The sequence below is a fragment of the Mobula birostris genome, chromosome 8 (assembly GCF_030028105.1).
Source record: "Mobula birostris isolate sMobBir1 chromosome 8, sMobBir1.hap1, whole genome shotgun sequence".
NCBI lineage: Eukaryota > Metazoa > Chordata > Chondrichthyes > Myliobatiformes > Myliobatidae > Mobula > Mobula birostris.
In genome coordinates this window covers 45,093,602-45,110,764 of record NC_092377.1, presented here as the reverse complement: position 1 = coordinate 45,110,764, position 17,163 = coordinate 45,093,602, and the positions used below count along the sequence as shown (strand labels likewise).

General features: G+C 42.8%; 1 protein-coding gene across 5 annotated transcripts in view; it reads left to right on the top strand.

Moving 5' to 3' along the window:
• spata17 (spermatogenesis associated 17) overlaps positions 1-17,163 on the top strand; it is a 307,726-nt gene that overhangs the window by 41,218 nt on the left and 249,345 nt on the right. For all 5 annotated transcript variants that reach the window (XM_072265100.1, XM_072265098.1, XM_072265101.1 and 2 more), the window contains one exon: positions 227-308. In XM_072265100.1, the coding sequence (XP_072121201.1) occupies positions 227-308 (82 nt within the window). The remainder of the gene's footprint in view (positions 1-226; positions 309-17,163) is intronic.

Below are 17,163 nucleotides of genomic sequence, written 5' to 3'. Positions count from 1 at the left end.
ATGTCAACATTTAAGAGAAACTTAGATAAGTACATAGATGGGAGGGGTATGGAAAGCTGTGGTTCAGGTGCAGCTTGATGGGACTAGACTGAATAGCAATTTGGCATGGACCAGATAGGCCAAAGGCCCTCTTTCTGTGCTGTACTGCTCTATGAATCTATGAAAATTAGTTTTAGTATATTATAGAAACAAATTCTTAGATATATAATATCTTTTGCTTTAAAAGATACTTGCAGAAAAAGGCGATCATCATTCAGAAAACATGGCGAGGATTTCAAAGCCGGGTATATTTCAGATTCATGGTGCAGGTAAAGACTTTCATTTTATTAGCAAGTCTAATTGTTTTAGCTTGTTGCAAAGATCGATTAAAATGGATAACTTAGGTGTGCTCATTCTTTGAAATTTCTGTAGTTGTTATTGTGTGGAATAATTTTTTCATGAATATTTAGACCTGTTCTAGAAAGTTGCTGAATCAGAATCTGGTTCATTATCATTGACTTGTATGTCATCAAATGTGTTGGTTTTTTTGGCAGCAGTACAGTGCAAAGTCATAAAACTGCTGTAAATTAAAAAATATATATAAATAGTCCAAAAAACGAATAATAATGTAGTAGTCATGGGCTCTGGACAATTAAAAAATCTGATGGTGGAGGGGAAGAAGCTGTTTCTATATTGCTGAGTGTGTCTTCAAGCCACTGTACCTCCTCCCCGATGGTCGTAATGAGAAGAAAGCATGCCCTGGATGGTGTATGTCCTCAGTGGTGGATGCACCTTCTTGAGGCACTGTTTAATTGGAATATTGTTTTTACATAAAGAAGTGAATAAAAGGTGAAATAAGACATGTGACCCTTTAAACCTTCTCTACTCTTCAACATGATCATTGTGGATTTTCAATTTCAAACACCACTTTTCTGTCCTTTCGCATATCCTTTAATTTCTTTTATACCTAGAACTTTGTTGATTGTAATTTTGCAATTAATGACTGAGCCTCCATGACCTCCTAGGGTGCAGAATGCACCATCTTTTGAGTAAATAAAATTCTCAACGAAACAGTCTTCCATGGTTTACCCATTACTGTGAGACTGTGACCATTAGTTAAAGATTTTTTGGTCAGGAGAAAGATCTACCCTTAACCCCTATATTTTTTTTTAATAAGGTCACTTTCTCCAAAGCAAGTACACCCAGGACCGGATTAAGCTAGTGTGGGGCCTGTAGCATATGTTATAAAGGGGCCCTAAATTTTTAAAAATGCACATAAGTATTAAAACATAAATTATTTACTTGCATAGTAAAGTAATTCAATTTTTTCATTTGCTATACAGCCAGATAATATGACAAGTGTCTGACACTTCAGTAATAGTATTACTTATATGTAGGTATCAAATTCAAATGTCAAAAGTAACAAAACTACAATTTAAAAGTTAGATTTTCTCAATATAGCATGAGCAAATTTGTTGATGATACTGGAAATGTCTATTTCACGCAGAAGTTCATGTTCAGTGCTCATTATGATGACAGACATCCCAACAAACCCTATACTTCCAGAGTCGGGAGTGCTCAGGAACTCTGTGGAACACCCAGATCCTGGCCTAGACAGGCAGTATGAAGATGCAACCTCAAACCCCACGGGGAGGGTTGAGTCCGACAAGGGGGCCGAGCGGACTGTGCCTCTTTTGCGTTGTAAGGTAAAAACGATCATCTCAACCTTCAACGCAAGCACCGTCCGTCTCTTGCCTTGAGGCACAGAGTTGGCATCGCAGGCAAGCAGATACGAGATCTCCATCCTGGGGATCCAAAAACACCGTCATGTACACCCTGATGAAGAGGTAAGGTTCACAGAGGTAGAGGGAATGCACCTCATCAACTCGTTTGCATGGAGAGAGCCGACAGCGATGTCAGCACAAGATGGAGTAGGGCTGATGTTGAACCACAAGGCGAAGGAGGCACTGAGGGGCATAGTCTCAGTCAGTGACAGAATCCTTACTGCGGAATTTGACGGAAACCCGACGACCTCTGTCATCATCTGTTACTCCCCGCACAACTGCAGCGAGGAGTAGGAGGTGGAGGCCTTCTACAGTAAACTTCACAAAGCTGTCACTTCAATACCGGCACATAACTTCCCAGCTGTGTTTGGCGATTTTAATGCCCAGGTCGGACTGGAAGGTGTCCCATACTCATACCAAGACCTTACCAATAGAAATGGACAATATCTAGTTGATTTCATCCAGGAACATTGCTGCCAACACACAATTCAAAAAGTGAGCTGGTATACTGTGGACATATGAAAACAGAGCCTCCATCTACAGGAAACAGCTCGATTACATCCTCGTAAGAACAAAATGGCGTAATTGTGTGATCAATCTGATCACAGAGTAGTGTCAATGCAAGTGAGACTGAGCCTGCGGCAACCCAAAGCCACAGGTCCCAAGGAGAAGATAGACTGGAAGGCATTCTCCTCACAACCTGTTCTTCAAGCCCAGTACACAGTGGAGGTGAGAAATTGCTTCGGCCCACTGGAAAGGGGGGGGGGGAAGAGACTGCCAACGACCGCTATCAATGGCTTATAGACGCACACACAGATGCAACAAAGAGTTTGCCTACTGTGAAGCGAGTCAAGAAGAGTTGGATCTCAAAACATCCTGATGTCATCTCAGCAAGAAGTGTGGTCAATGCTTGTCATGCCAAACTCAGAAGGAGTAAAACAGAAGAGCTAAGAGACAAGTTCAAGACAGTAAAGAAGAATCTCTTTGCCACCTACAACCAACTGAAGGAAGAGGAACTAGCTAAGAAGATTAGAGAGATAGAAGCTGCTAATGAAGACATGCAGCATGGAGAAACATGGCGCCTAGTCAACGAGATCAGTAGACGGAAGGAGTCCTCATTAGGTCAAATAAGTGGTAAAACAGCAGAGGACCGTGTCCTGACATGGTTTACCCACTTTAAGAACCTGCTGGGAAGCCCTCCAACGATCACGGAAGAAGAAGAGGACATCCCCATAATACTAATGCAAGTTGACATCGATGACAGCCCATTCACCATTGAGGAACTGAAGAAGGTCAGATATGCACTCAAACAGGGCAGGAGTGCTGGACCAGATGGGATACCACCAGAGTTCCTGAAGAGCTGCGACCTGGATGACATCTTGCTGGACATACGTAATGCGGCATTGATGAAAGGCGACAAACCAGAACAGTGGTCACTCTCAAACATTATCCCAGTCCCCAAGTCTGGATCCCTCACGAAGACAGATAACTACCGTGGTATCAGCTTGACCTGCATCTTAGCAAAGTTATACAATCGGATGATCTTGAACAGGATTCGCACCACCATGGCACTAAGCTAAGATTCAATCAGAATGGTTTTCGGCAGAAGCGCACAACAGTAATGCAAATACTTGCTCTCTGTAGGATCATCGAGGAAGTCAAGAAGAACAACCTACCAGCCGTGCTTGCTTACATCAAATTTCGCAAAGCTTTTGACTCCATTCACCGAGGTAAAATGCTGAAGATCCTGAAAGCTTACGGAGTGCCAGATCACCTACTGAGAGCAATAGAGTCCAGCTATACCAAAACCATGGCGAAAGTTGTATCACCAGACGGAGAGACAGCAGTGTTCGAGCTCCTAGCTGGTGTGCTGCAAGGAGACACTCTGGCACCCTACATCTTTATAATCTTCCTTGCTGTTCTTGATTACGCTCTGCGTCAAGCTACCAAAGATCATGACAAGCTTGGTTTTACCATAAAGCCAGAGAGAACCAAAAGGGTCAGACCAGTTACACTCACAGATCTCGATTTTGCAGATGACATAGTCCTGCTCTCTGACCAGATGGAGGAAGCACAGGAGCTACTGACAAAAGTGGAAATTGAATGCAATAAAGTTGGACTTCACCTAAATGCTAAAAAGACAGAGTACATGGCATTTAACTGTGATGAAGGTACTCTCAAGACTGTAGAGAATGATACCATTAAGAAAGTCTTTGACTACAAGTACCTCGGGTCAAGAATGATGAGTCCGGAGAAGGACATAAAGATACGGAAGGCACTGGCGTGGAGGGCTATGAACGACATGAAGGAAATCTGGAAGTCGAAACTGACCAGAGGGCTTAAAAAGAGGATTTTCATAGCAGTCATAGAGTCCATTCTCACGTACGGATGCGAGCTGTGGACACTCACCAAGACGATGCGAAAGTCTCTAGGTGGTTGCTATACACGAATGCTCCAGATGGCTCTTGATGTGAGTTGGCAACAACACATGACGAATGTTGAGCTCTATAACAACCTACCGATGCTCTCCACTAAAATCGAGGCAAGAAGACGGCAACTAGCAGGGCACTGTCTACGCCACCCTGAGCTACCTGCCAGCCTAGTCATCATGTGGGAGCCCAAGCACGGGAAGATGAACCCTGGGCGCCCTCCCAAGACTATGGTCAACACGCTCCTAGAAGACAGCAGCGCGGCTAATGTAGATGAACTGAACACGCTGATGAGGGAGAGGGAGAAGTGGAGAGTCCATCATCGTGCCCGACGCTGGCCCCCTAGGCCTGAGTCCACGTAGTAGTAGTAATGCTCATTAGAGTGAGATTGTTCAATCTGTTTTGACCTATGGCACTACTTAGTTCATTTTTAATCCTTTTCAGTTTTGAAAATGAGCGTTCTCCACTGCACTTAGTAACCATGAGTGACAAGTAGATGCACAAGACACTTTCTACATTTGGAAAACATGACTCCAAAGAATTGTCAGTTATCAAACGGTACAACTGTGACTCTACAAGGTCTTGTTTGGCGCCAATATGAGAAGCAAGATCGGTTTTCAACAGTTCAGTAAACTGCACAAATTCTTCATTAAGACTTTCTTCCAGATCTTCTGGATATGATTTAATAAGATTTGATGACCTCTTTACGACCTCTTCAGCTGTAAACGACTGTAACTGATGAAGGAATCCAAAAACACTATTCACCTTTAGATAAGCTTTCTGCCTTTTTGACAGGGCAGAAAGCAAGCTGTCAATCATGGCAAGAAATGTTCGGCTTTTAAACTTCTGAGAAGGCATTTGAGATTCAACAAGTGGATCAAGAGTGCTGGAACCACTGAAATCATCATACGCACAATTTTGCTTGTGTTTTCTTCAAGTTTGCTGTTGATATTCTTCACATTTAGTCAGAGCCTTGGTTTTTTGCTCTATGTCTGAAAAAGTAGACCGCATAGCTTGAATATATCCATGCAAGGATTCATAGGGTGCACAAGCTGTGTTCATGTCTTGGCCAGAAGATTGCAAAGAGGCACTGGTCATTTGAAAACGCTGTAATACTTGATCCCACAATATGACCGTTATTCCTGTTTCCAACTTCATCATGGTTGAAAGTGGTCCACGAGCCTATTGTTGACATTCTGCCTTCTGATCATTGTTATTTGAAATGTCATCCAAGACTTGTTTTATTGCAGAAAAGCGCTTTTGTTGCATCTGCACGAGCTGACCACCTGGTATCTGACATTCTTTTCACAATGGGCAAATGAGCACCACCTTCAGATAATGCAGCAGAAAGGAGATCCCACCGATAAGCAGAAGCAGAAAAAAATGTGTACAGGCTTTCTACAAATTGAAAGGAAATTAATGCTTCTTGACAACATTCAGCAGCACATTTTCCAACCAAATTTAGTGAATATGCAAAACATGGAATGTAATCCGCAAACTCATTCAGCTCTTTAATTTGTGCTTGTAAGCCACTATACCTGCCACTCATGTTGCTGGCATTGTCATAACTTTGACCAGGGCAGTCTTTTATATCAATGTTATTTTCCCTTTAAAAAGTAAAGTAAACTTTGAGCCAGCTGTTCAGCACTATGACCTTGCATATCCAAAATCTTCACAAATCTTTCAACTAGTCCAGACATCAAAACATAGCGCACAGTCAAAGTCAGCTCGTCCCCATTAGATATATCTGGAGTAGAATCCAATGAAACAGAATAATACTTGTATTTCTTCACTTCACCGATAATGTGATTCAGTATGCTGGATCCAATCAAACTGATGAGTTCCTCACATGTTGTTTTAGATAGTTATGATTTATGTTCACAAAATAATCTGCAGATGCTGTTGTCAAAGGAACACTCACAATGCGCTGGAGGAAGTCAGCAGGTCAGTCAGCATCAGTTGAAAAGATTAGTCGACGTTTCGGGCTGAAACCCTTCGTCAGGACTGAAGGAAGAACTTTGGGGAGGGTTTGAAGAATGCTGGTAGTTGAAAAAAACAGTGATTTTTAAGACAAAGGGGTTGGGGAGGGGAAGCAGGGAGGTGATTGGCAAGAGAACAATAGTAGAAGGAGGCGGAACTATGAGGGAGGTGATGCGAAATAGGGATAGAGGAAGGGAGGGGGAGGGAATTACCAGAAGTTGGAGAATTCTATGTTCATACCAAGGGGCTGGAGACTACCTAGACTGTATTTGAGGTGTTGCTCCTCCAACCTGAGCTTAGCCCTATCATGGCAGTAGAGGAGGCAATGTACGGACATATCTGAATGGGAATGGGAAGCAGAGTTGAAGTGGGTGGCTACCGGGAGATCCTGTCTGTTGTGGCGGACGGAGTGGAGGTGCTCGACGAAGCGGTCCCCCAATCTGCGTCGGGTTTCACCGATGTAGAGGAGGCCGCACTGGGAGCACCTCAGTCAACCTTCGAGATCCCAGGTACACATTCCCATTCAGATATGTCCATACATGGCCTTCTCTACTGCCATGATGAGGCTAAACTCAGGTTGGAGGAGCAACACCTCACATACCATCTAGGTAGTCTCCAGCCCCTTGGTATGAACATAGAATTCTCCAACTTCCGGTAATTCCCTCCCCCTCCCTTCCACTATCCCTACTTCGCATCACCTCCCTCATAGTTCCGCTTCCTTCTACTATTGTTCTCCTGCCAATCACCTCCCTGCTTCCCCTCCCCCACCCCTTTGTCTTAAAAATTACTGTTTTTTTCAGACCCTCCCCAAATGTCTTCCTTCAGTCTTGACGAAGGATTTCGGCCCAAAATGTCAACTAATCTTTTCAACTGATGCTGACTGACCTGCTGAGTTCCTCCAGCGCATTGTGGGTGTTCCTATGATTTATGTTCCCTTCCTTGGTTTGCATGAGCATTTATACCACGACACAGCAAGGAGCCAACACATGCCTACACACACTTACTGTACCATGCAGCATGCAGCTCCCCCCGACATGAAAACAACAGCATTACCAGATCGTTGTTGTTGTGGCGTGGATGAAATCACAGAGCGTTGCGTTACCGGTAGGTACAAGGCAGTTTCTTTATTCGACAAAACAAGGTTACAGCAGGCAGAGGCCCCTGGCAGAACAGGTCTAACCTCCTTGTGATTGAGACTTGCTATTTATTTGCTAAACACAAAGGACAGTTCATAGTTACAAGTATAGACAAATCTTATAAGCTTTCACATCTTTTGATTAAATTCATTCTACTGGCACCATTATGCCTAAACTGGCATGCATGGCCTTTAGGAATGCAAGTTAAAATCCATAATACATTATTTGGTATGTTACATGCTAACATAGAGGACAATTCATATTCTGAAAGCAAAGATATGGTGTCTTTGCAACTACCTGTAAACTTAGCATTCTTGTCTCAGAGGCGTCAGAGATGCATTGTTACAAATTAAACTGGGTTCACAGCTTTTAGGAAATGTATTGTTATGAACTCAATCCACAGTACTCTGTCAAAGAACAGAAGACTGACGGCTGAAGGCATTTATTTAAGTGTAAATGAATCGTCTACCCAAAACTCAGTCTAACAGTCGTGAGAATACGGTGAGATGCCGATATCACCAGACTGCAGCTTGTAAGCATTTAGTGCGGGCAGGGCCCTCGAAAATGCGGGGCCCGTAGCATATGCTACTTTTGCTACTAGGTTAATCCAACCCTGAGTACATCCTTTTTTCCGGTAAGGATACTCAAATTGTACACCCTTTCCCAATATAGTTTCACTAAGTTTTATATAATTGCATTTACGCAATTTACACTTATCCTCAAAACCTCCATCAATAAAGACTCACATAGAATTTGTTTTTCTAATTGACAATGTTTGCTTTCAGTGTCGTATACAGAAACACCTAAATTCCTTTGTAGATCCATACTTCCTAATTTCTAATGATTAAAAAAAACTACAAAGCATTTCTATTTTTCTACCAAGTTGAGAAATTTTTGCTTTGTACTCTTTATGATATGCTGTTGTCATAAAGTCACTTAGCTTATCTATATCATCTTAAATCATTGCACCCGAATCATTATTTGCATTCCCACGTAGATCCATATCATGATCAAACTTGAAAATGGTGTATTTGGTCTCCTCAGCCAAATCATGGATATAGGTTGTGAATAGTTTGCTCAAACACCAATCCCACTGGCAACCTATTAATCACACCTTTCCATCCCAAGGACAACCACTAAGTCTGCAAGTTTACCACCAATATCACCTGCTCAGCTTACAACCTCCTGTGAGGGACCTTATCAAAAGTGTTAGTAAAGTCCAAATGCACCACAATCATTGGATTATCAATCATTTACATTATCAAGTTCAAGTTTATTGTCATCTGACTGTACATATATACAACCAAACAAAACAACTTTCCTCCAGACCATGGTGCATCCACAATACATATATGATGGACAGTACATAAAATATTACCACAAATAAGCTAATAAAATACAAATCAAAATGCATGTGAAGTGCACAGCACAAGTAAACAGTACAATAAACAGTTTATTGTCCTAGTGATAAGGCCTCAGTAATGGCAGGGTATTCATTAGTCTCACAGCCTGGGGATGAAGCTGTTTCCCAGTTTGGCAGTCGCAGTCCATAAGATATAGGAGCAGAAGTAGGCTATTTAGCCCATCGAGTCTGCTCCACGATTTCATCATGGTTGATCCATTTTTCCTCTCAGCCCCAATCTCCTGCCTTCTCCTTGTACCCCTTCTTGCCCTGACTAATGCAGAATCTATCAGCCTCTGTTTTAAATATACATTAAGACTTGGCCTCCACAGGTGCCTACGACAATGAATTCCACAGACTTACCTCCTTATCTCTGTTCTAAAAGGATGCCCATCTATTCTGAGGCTGTGTCCTCTGGTGTTAAACTCCCACCATAGGAAGCATCCTCTCCATATCCACTCTATCAAGGCTTTTCACCGTTCGATAGGTTTCAATAAGGTCACCCTCATTCTTCTGAATGTCAGTGAATACAGGTCCAGAACCATCAAACGCTCTTCATATGACAAGACGTTCAATCCTGGAATAATTTTCGTGAATCTCCTTTGAACCCTTTCCAGTGTCAGCACATCCTTCTTAGATAAGAGGCCAAAACTGCTCACAATACTTCAAGTGAGCCCTTACCAGTGTTTTATAAACTCTCAATATTACATCCTTGCGTTTATATTTTAGTCCTCTTGAAATGAATGCTAACATTGCATTTGCGTTCCTCACCAGATTCAACCTGCAAATTAACCTTTAGAGAATCCTGCACAAAGATTCCCAAGTCACTTTGCACATCAAATTTTTGAATAATATACACAATAATAAGTTAACCAATGTGCAATAATAATCTATGAAATATTAAAACAGAGACTATTGTACTATGATGTGTATTCTCCTATCACACAGAGATGAATTGTTGTAAATATAAAAGTAAGTTAGCCAATAATATAGAAGAGGATACTTAAAGCTTTTTCAGATAAACAAAGAGGACAAAAGAAGCACCAGTGGATATTTGCTGGAAAAAGTTAATAAGAGAGGTAGGAATGCATGAAAAGAAATTGCTGGTAAACTTAAGTATTTTGCATCATTCTTCATTGAGAAAAGTTGAGAGTGCCAGGGGGCAGAAGTGAGTGTAGTTACTATTACTAAGGAGAAGGTGCAAGGGAAACTGAAATGTCTGAAGTTAGGTAAGTTGCCTGGAGCAGATGAATTCAGGATTCTGACAGGGAATGTGGAGACTGAAGGGATTACCATAAGGCAGAGGAGCAGAATTAGACCATCTGGCCCATCGAGTCTGCTCCGCCATTCAGTCATGGCTGATCCTTTTTTCGTTCTCCTCCTCAACCCAGTTCCTAGCCTTCTCCCCGTAACCTTTGATGCCACGTCCAATCAGGAACCTATCAATCTCTGCCTTAAATACACCCAACAACCTGGCCTCCACATCTGCATGTGGCAACAGATTCCACAAATACACCGCTCTTTGGCTAAAGAAATTTCTCTGCATCTCTGTTTTGAAAGGGCACTCCTCTATCCTGAGGTTGAACCCTCTTGTCCTAGACTGTCCCACCATGGGAAACATCGTTTCCACATCTATTCTGTCTAGGCCTTTTAACATTTGAAAGGTTTCAACGAGATCCCCCTCATCCTTCTGAATTCCAGTGAGTACAGACCCAGAGCCATCAAACTTTCCTCATATGATAACCCTTTCATTCCTGGAATCATCCTTGTGAACCTCTTCTACATCCTCTCCAATGTCAGCATATCTTTTCTAAGATGAGGGGCCCAAAACTGTTCCAATACTCAAGATGAGGCCTCACCAGTGCCTTATAAAGCCTCAGCATCACATCCTTGCTCTTGTATTCTAGACTTCTTGAAATGGATGCTAACATGGCATTTGCCTTCCTCACCACCGACTCGAAATGCAAGTTAACCTTTAGGGTATTCTGCACAAGGACTCCCAAGTCCCTTTGCATCTCAGATTTTTGATTTTCTCCCCATTTAGAAAATAGTCTACATATTTATTTCTACTACCAAAGTGCATGACCTTGCATTTTCCAACATTTCATTTGCCACTTTCTTGCCTATTCTCCTAATCTGTCTAAATCCTTCTGTATCTTACCTGTTTCCTCAACACTACCTGCCCCTCTATCAATCTTTGTATCATCTACAAACTTGGCAACAAAGCCATCTATTCCATCATCTAAATCGTTTATATACAGCATAAAAAGAAGTCGTTCCAACACCGAACCATGCAGAACACCACTAGTCACTGGCAGCCAACCAGAAAAGGATCTTTTTATTCCTGCTCACTCCCTCCTACCAATCAGCCAATGCTCTAACCATGTTAGTAACTTTCCTGAAATACCATGGGCTCTTAACTTGGTAAGCAGCCTCATGTGTGGCACCTTGTCAAAGGCCTTCTGAAAGTCCAAATTTACAACATCCACTGCATCCCCTTTATCTATCCTTCTTGTAATCTCCTCAAAGAATTCCAACAGGTTCATCAGGCAGGATTTTCCCTGAAGAAAACCATGCTGACTTTGTACTACCTTGTCCTGTATCATCAAGTACTCCATGATCTCATCCTTAATGATTGACTCTAACATCTTCCCAAACAATAATTTCGATTCTGCTGTCTTCCTCCTTTCTTAAAGGGTGGAATTACATTTGCAATTTTCCAGTCCTCTGGCACCATGCCAGAGTCCAATGATTTTTGAAAGATCATTTCTGATGCCACTACAATCTCTAACACTACCTCTTTTCGAACCCTGGGGTGCAGTTTATCTGGTCCGGGTGACTTATGTTCCTTTAGGTCTTTCAGCTTTTTGAGCACCTTCTCTCCTGTAATAGTAACTGCACCTACTTCTCTTCCTTCACACAGCACAACATCAGGCATACTGCAGGTGTCTTCACAGTGAAGACTGATGCAAAATACTCATTTAGTTCATCAGCCATCTCCTTGTCCCCTATTATTTCTCCTGCCTCATTTTGTAGTGGTCCATTGTCATTTCTCTTTTATTTTTAACACACTTGAAAAAATTTTTACTATCCAGTTTTACAGAGGCATGAGTAATGATCAGCCAAGAATTTCTACATACTGGAATGGTTTCTGAGGACTGAAATCAAGTCAAGTTAAGTCGCTTTTATTGTCATTTCAACCATAACTGCTGGTACAGTACACAGTAAAAACGAAACAAAGATCCTCCAGGACCATGGTGCTACATGAAACAACACAAAACTACATTAGACTTCAGGCCTACAGGGGACTACATAAAGTGCACAAAACAGTGCAAGACAGTACAAATAATTAATAAACAAGACAATAGGCACAGTAAAGGACAAATTACAATATAATAATAAATGATGTAAATGTAAACAATGTCTTAGCAGGAATTCAGAAAGAAATGAGCAAAAATTGCAAAGGGAGTGGAGTAATGTTCAGTTGAATATATGTGTGTGTGTGTGTAGGTTGGTGTCAGACTAGACTCTGGGAATTGAGGAGTCTCGTCGTCGTGGCTATCCCTCGAGGTCGAGGATTATGGTCTTCGTTCTGAAGAAGTGGCCCACAGAGTGAAGCTACCTGTGCGTGTATTTGTTTAATGTGTACTTGATGTTGCACTCCAAGAAGCACATGATACTTCACAAATCAACCAACTGATTCCAATGGCATGGAAACTACGATGATTGGAGCTGATGGATTTGTTGCAGCCTTCATCCACCTTCACAGCCGTTTGAGTTTGAAGTAACTTCATCCGCCTGTTCCACCGTTGAGGTCTTGGTTGGATTGTTCTTTGTCAGGGACCTCACCCTCAACCTTACCGCCATGGGTGACCCTACCGGAAGCATAGCTCCAGACGGCATTGCTCTCGGGATCACAGGACCACACAAGCCTCTCCACCACGACGAGGTGACGATCTACGGAGAAGTGAGGAATCTAATGGCGTGGGGGAAGAAACTGTTGCACAGTCTGGTCGTGAGAGCCCGATTGCTTTGGTACCGTTTGCCAGATGGCAGGAGGGAGAAGAGTTTGTATGAGGGGTGTGTGGGGTCCTTCACAATGCTGTTAGCTTCGTGGATGCAGTGTGTTGTGTAAATGTCTGTAATGGCAAGAGGAGAGACCCCGATGATCCCTTCAGCTGACCTCACTATCCGCTGCAGAATCTTGCGATCCGAGATCCGAAATGTCCAAAATATTACAAATGTCGATCCACTCTTTGACAAGGGAGGGTGGCAGAAGAATGGATATTATAGGCCAGTTAGCCTGACTTCATTGGTTGGGTAGATGTTGGAGTCCAGTATTAAAGAAGAGATTTTGGGGTACTTGGAGGCACCTGATAAAGTTGGCCAAAGTCAACATGTTTTCATTAGGGGGAAGTCTTGACTGACAAACCTGTTGGAATTCTTTGAAGGAATAACAGGCAGAATAGACAAGGGTGAGTCACTGGATATTGTTTACTTGAATTTTCAGAAAGCCTTTGATAACGTGCTGCACATGAGGTTGCTTAACAAGATAAGGGTCCATGGTATTACAGGAAAGATGATTAGAAGATTGGCTGACTGGCAATTGGCAAAAAATGGAAGTAAGTGGGCCTATTCTGGTTGGTTGCTGCTGACCAGTAGTGTTCCACGGGGTTGGTATTGGGACCGCTTCTTTTCATGTTTCAAGTCAACGATTTGGATAGCAAATTGATGGCTTTGTGGCCAATTTTTTCAGATGATACAAAGATAAGTAGAGGGGCAAGGAGAATTGAGGAAGCAGGGAATCTGCAGAAGGACTTACGAGGGTGATTGATAAGTTCGTGGCATAAGTTAGGAGTCAATTTTAGAAAACCTAGCACATTTATTTTTCCTACATTTACACACTTAGTACAGCGGTCGTGGAGCATACGGATCCCTTCTTTGTAGAAGTTGGCGTCTTGGACCGCCAGAAGTGGTTCACAGCAGGGGTGATTGATAAGTTCGTGGCCTAAGGTAGAAGGGGATGAGTTATTAACTTCAAACTTTCTGCTTTATCACTTAAAGAGTTGAACTGCACGTGCATGTAACGAGAGCTGTATAACTCATCTCCTTCTACCTTAAGCCATGAACTTATCAATCACCCCTGCTGTGGACCACCTGGAGGTCCAAGACACTCTTGTTATATGTACATGCAGTTCAACTCTTTAGGTGATAATGCAGAAAGATTGAAGTTAATAACTCTTCTCCTTCTACCTTAGGCCATGAAATTATAAATCACACCTGCTATGGACCACTTCTACAAAGAAGGGATCCGGATGCTCCACGACAGCTGGGCTAAGTGTGTGCATGTAGGAGGGGACTATGTTCAAAAATGAATGTGCTAGGTTTTTTTAAAATTGAGTCCTTCTACCTTAGGCCACGAACTTATCAATAACCCCTCATAGACAGATTAGAAGAATGAGCAAAGAAGTGGCAGATGGCATATAGAGAGAGAAGTGTATGGTCATGCACTTTGGTAGAAGGAATAAAGGCATAGACTATTTTCTAAATGGGGAGAAAATTCAGAAATCAGAGGTGCAAAAAGACTTGGGAGTCCTTGCACAGGATTCTTTAAAGGTTAACTTGAAGGTTGAATCAGTAATAAGGAAAGCAACTGCAATATTAGCATTCATTTTGGGAAGACTAGAATATTAAGAGCAAGGATGTGATGCGGAGGCTTTATAACACATTGGTAATACTACACTTGGAGTATTGTGAGCAGTTTTGGGTCCTCTATCTTATTAAAGATCTGCTGGCATTGGAGAGGGTCCATAGGAGGTTCATGAGAAGGATTGTGGAAATGAAAGGGTTAATGTATGAGGATTGCTTCATGGTTTTTGACCTGTAATTACTGGAATTTAGAAGAATGAGAGGGGTTCTCATTGAAACCTAATGAATATTAAAGATCCCATACAGTGGATGTGGATAGGTTGTTTCTTATAGAAGATGAGTCTAATGCCAGAGGGCACACAAATCCCACGTCCCATTCCCATTCTGACATGTCTATCCATGGCCTCCTCTACTGTAAAGATGAAGCCACACTCAGGTTGGAGGAACAACACCTTATATTCCGTCTGGGTAACCTCCAACCTGGTGGCATGAACATCGACTTCTCTAACTTCTGCTAATGCCCCACCTCTCTCTTGTACCCCATCCGTTACTTATTTATATACACACATTCTTTCTGTCTCTCTCCTTTTTCTCCCTCTGTCCCTCTGACTATACCCTTTGCCCATCCTCTGGGTTCCCCCCCCCTCCCAATTTTCCTTCTCCCTGGGCCTCCTGTCCCATGATCCTCTCATATCCCTTTTGCCAATCACCTGTCCAGCTCTTGGCTCCATCCCTCCCTGTTCTGTCTTCTCCTATCATTTTGGATCTCCCCGTCCCCCTCCCACTTTCAAATCTCTTACTGGCTCTTCCTTCAGTTAGTCCTGTCGAAGGGTCTCGGCCCGAGACGTCGACTGTACCTCCTCCTAGGGATGCTGCCTGGCCTGCTGCGTTCACCAGCAACTTTGATGTGTGTTACCCTCAGAATAGAAGGATTACCATTTAGAACAGAAAAGAGGAGGAATCCCTTGAGCCAGAGGGTAATGAATCTGTGTAATTCATTGCCATGGATGACTTTGGAGGCAAAGTTATTAAATATATTTAAGGTGGAGTTGGTAGGTTTTTGATTAGTCAGGGTGTCAAAGGTTACAGGGAAAAGGCAGGAGAATGGAGTTGAGAGGAAGGGAAGGGAAGAGCTCAGATAGTACAGAGCACCCCTGTGGCCATCCGCCCCCTCCCCCCCGTAACCCCTGACAGAGAGGACAACCACAGTGATTGGGTCTCTGGTACTGAGCCTGGTTCCGTGGTGCAGAAGGGAGAGAAGAAGATGAGGAATACGGTAGTCATAGGGGATTCCATAGACAGGAGGTTCTGTCAGCCTGACAGAGATACCTGCATGGTGTGTTGCCTCCCAGGTATCTTGGATCGGGTGCAGAGTATTCTGAAGGGAGAGGGTGAACAGCCAGAAGTCTTGGTACACGTTGGTAGCAATGACATAAATAGAAAAAGGGAGGAGGTCCTGAATAGAGAATTCAGGGAGTTGGGTGGGAAACTGAAAAGCAGGACCCTCAGGGTAGTAATCTCAGGATTGCTGCCTGTGCCATGTGCTAACGAGCACAAGAATAGCATGATCAGGCATATTAATGTGTGGCTGAGAGACTGGTGTAGGGGGCAGGTCTTCGGGTTCCTGGATCATTGGAGCCTCTTCTGGGGAGGTACGACCTGTACAAAAAGGATGGGTTACACCTGAACCCAAAGGGGTCCAATATCCTAGCAGGCAGGTTTAATACAGCTGTTAGGGAGGGTTTAATCTAATTTTGTCAGGGGGGATGGGAACCGGAGTGATAGGACTGAGGAAGGGGAAAACAGAAATAAATCAAAGATAGCATGCAACAGACATGATAGAAAGGAGAGGCAGGAGATGAGGCATGATCACAGCCACTGGGATGATTTACAACAGAAAGCAACAAATACAGTACTAGACTGAAAGTGTTATGTTTGAATGCATGCAGTATAAGAAATAAAATGGATAATCTTGAAATTCAGCTACAGATTGGCAAGTATGATATTGTGGCCATCTCTGAAACTTGGCTAAAGGATGGCTGCATTGGGAGTTGAACATCCAAGGATATGTGGTGTATCAGCAAGATAGGTTAATTGGCAGAGGGAATGGTGTGGCCCTGTGTATAAGAAATAATATTAAATCATTAGAAAGGGATGACATAGGATCAGAGGTGTACAGTCTCTATGGGTTGAGTGAAGAAATGGCAAGGATAAAAGGACCCTAATGGCAGTTGTATGCAGTCCTCCAAACAGCAGCCGGGATGTGGATTACAAGTTACAGCAGGAGATAGAAAAGGCATGTCATAAGGGCAATGTCATGATAATCGTTGGGGATTTTAACATGAAAATGGATTGGGAAAACCAGGCCAGTACTGGACCTAAAAAGAGAGAATTTGTAGAATATCTAAAGGGTGGCTTTTTAGAACAGCTTGTTGTTGAGCCCACTAGGGGCTTGGCTGTGCTGGACTGGGTGTTGTGCAATAATCTGGAGGTGGTAAGAGAGTTTAAGGTTAAGGAACCCTTAGGAACAGTGATCGCAATATGATCGAGTTCACTTTGTAATTTGAGAAAGAGAAACTAAATTCCAATGTGTCAGTATTTCAGTGCAATAAAGGAAATTACAATGGCATGAGAGGGGAACTGGCCAAACTTGACTGGAAAGGGATACTAGCAGAAAGGACAGCAGAGCAGCAATGGCTGGAGTTTCAGCAAAAAATGAGGGAAGTGCAAGACAGATATATTCCAAATAAGAAGGTATTTTCAGATCGAAGAAGGACACTACCATGGCTGACAAGTGAAGTCAG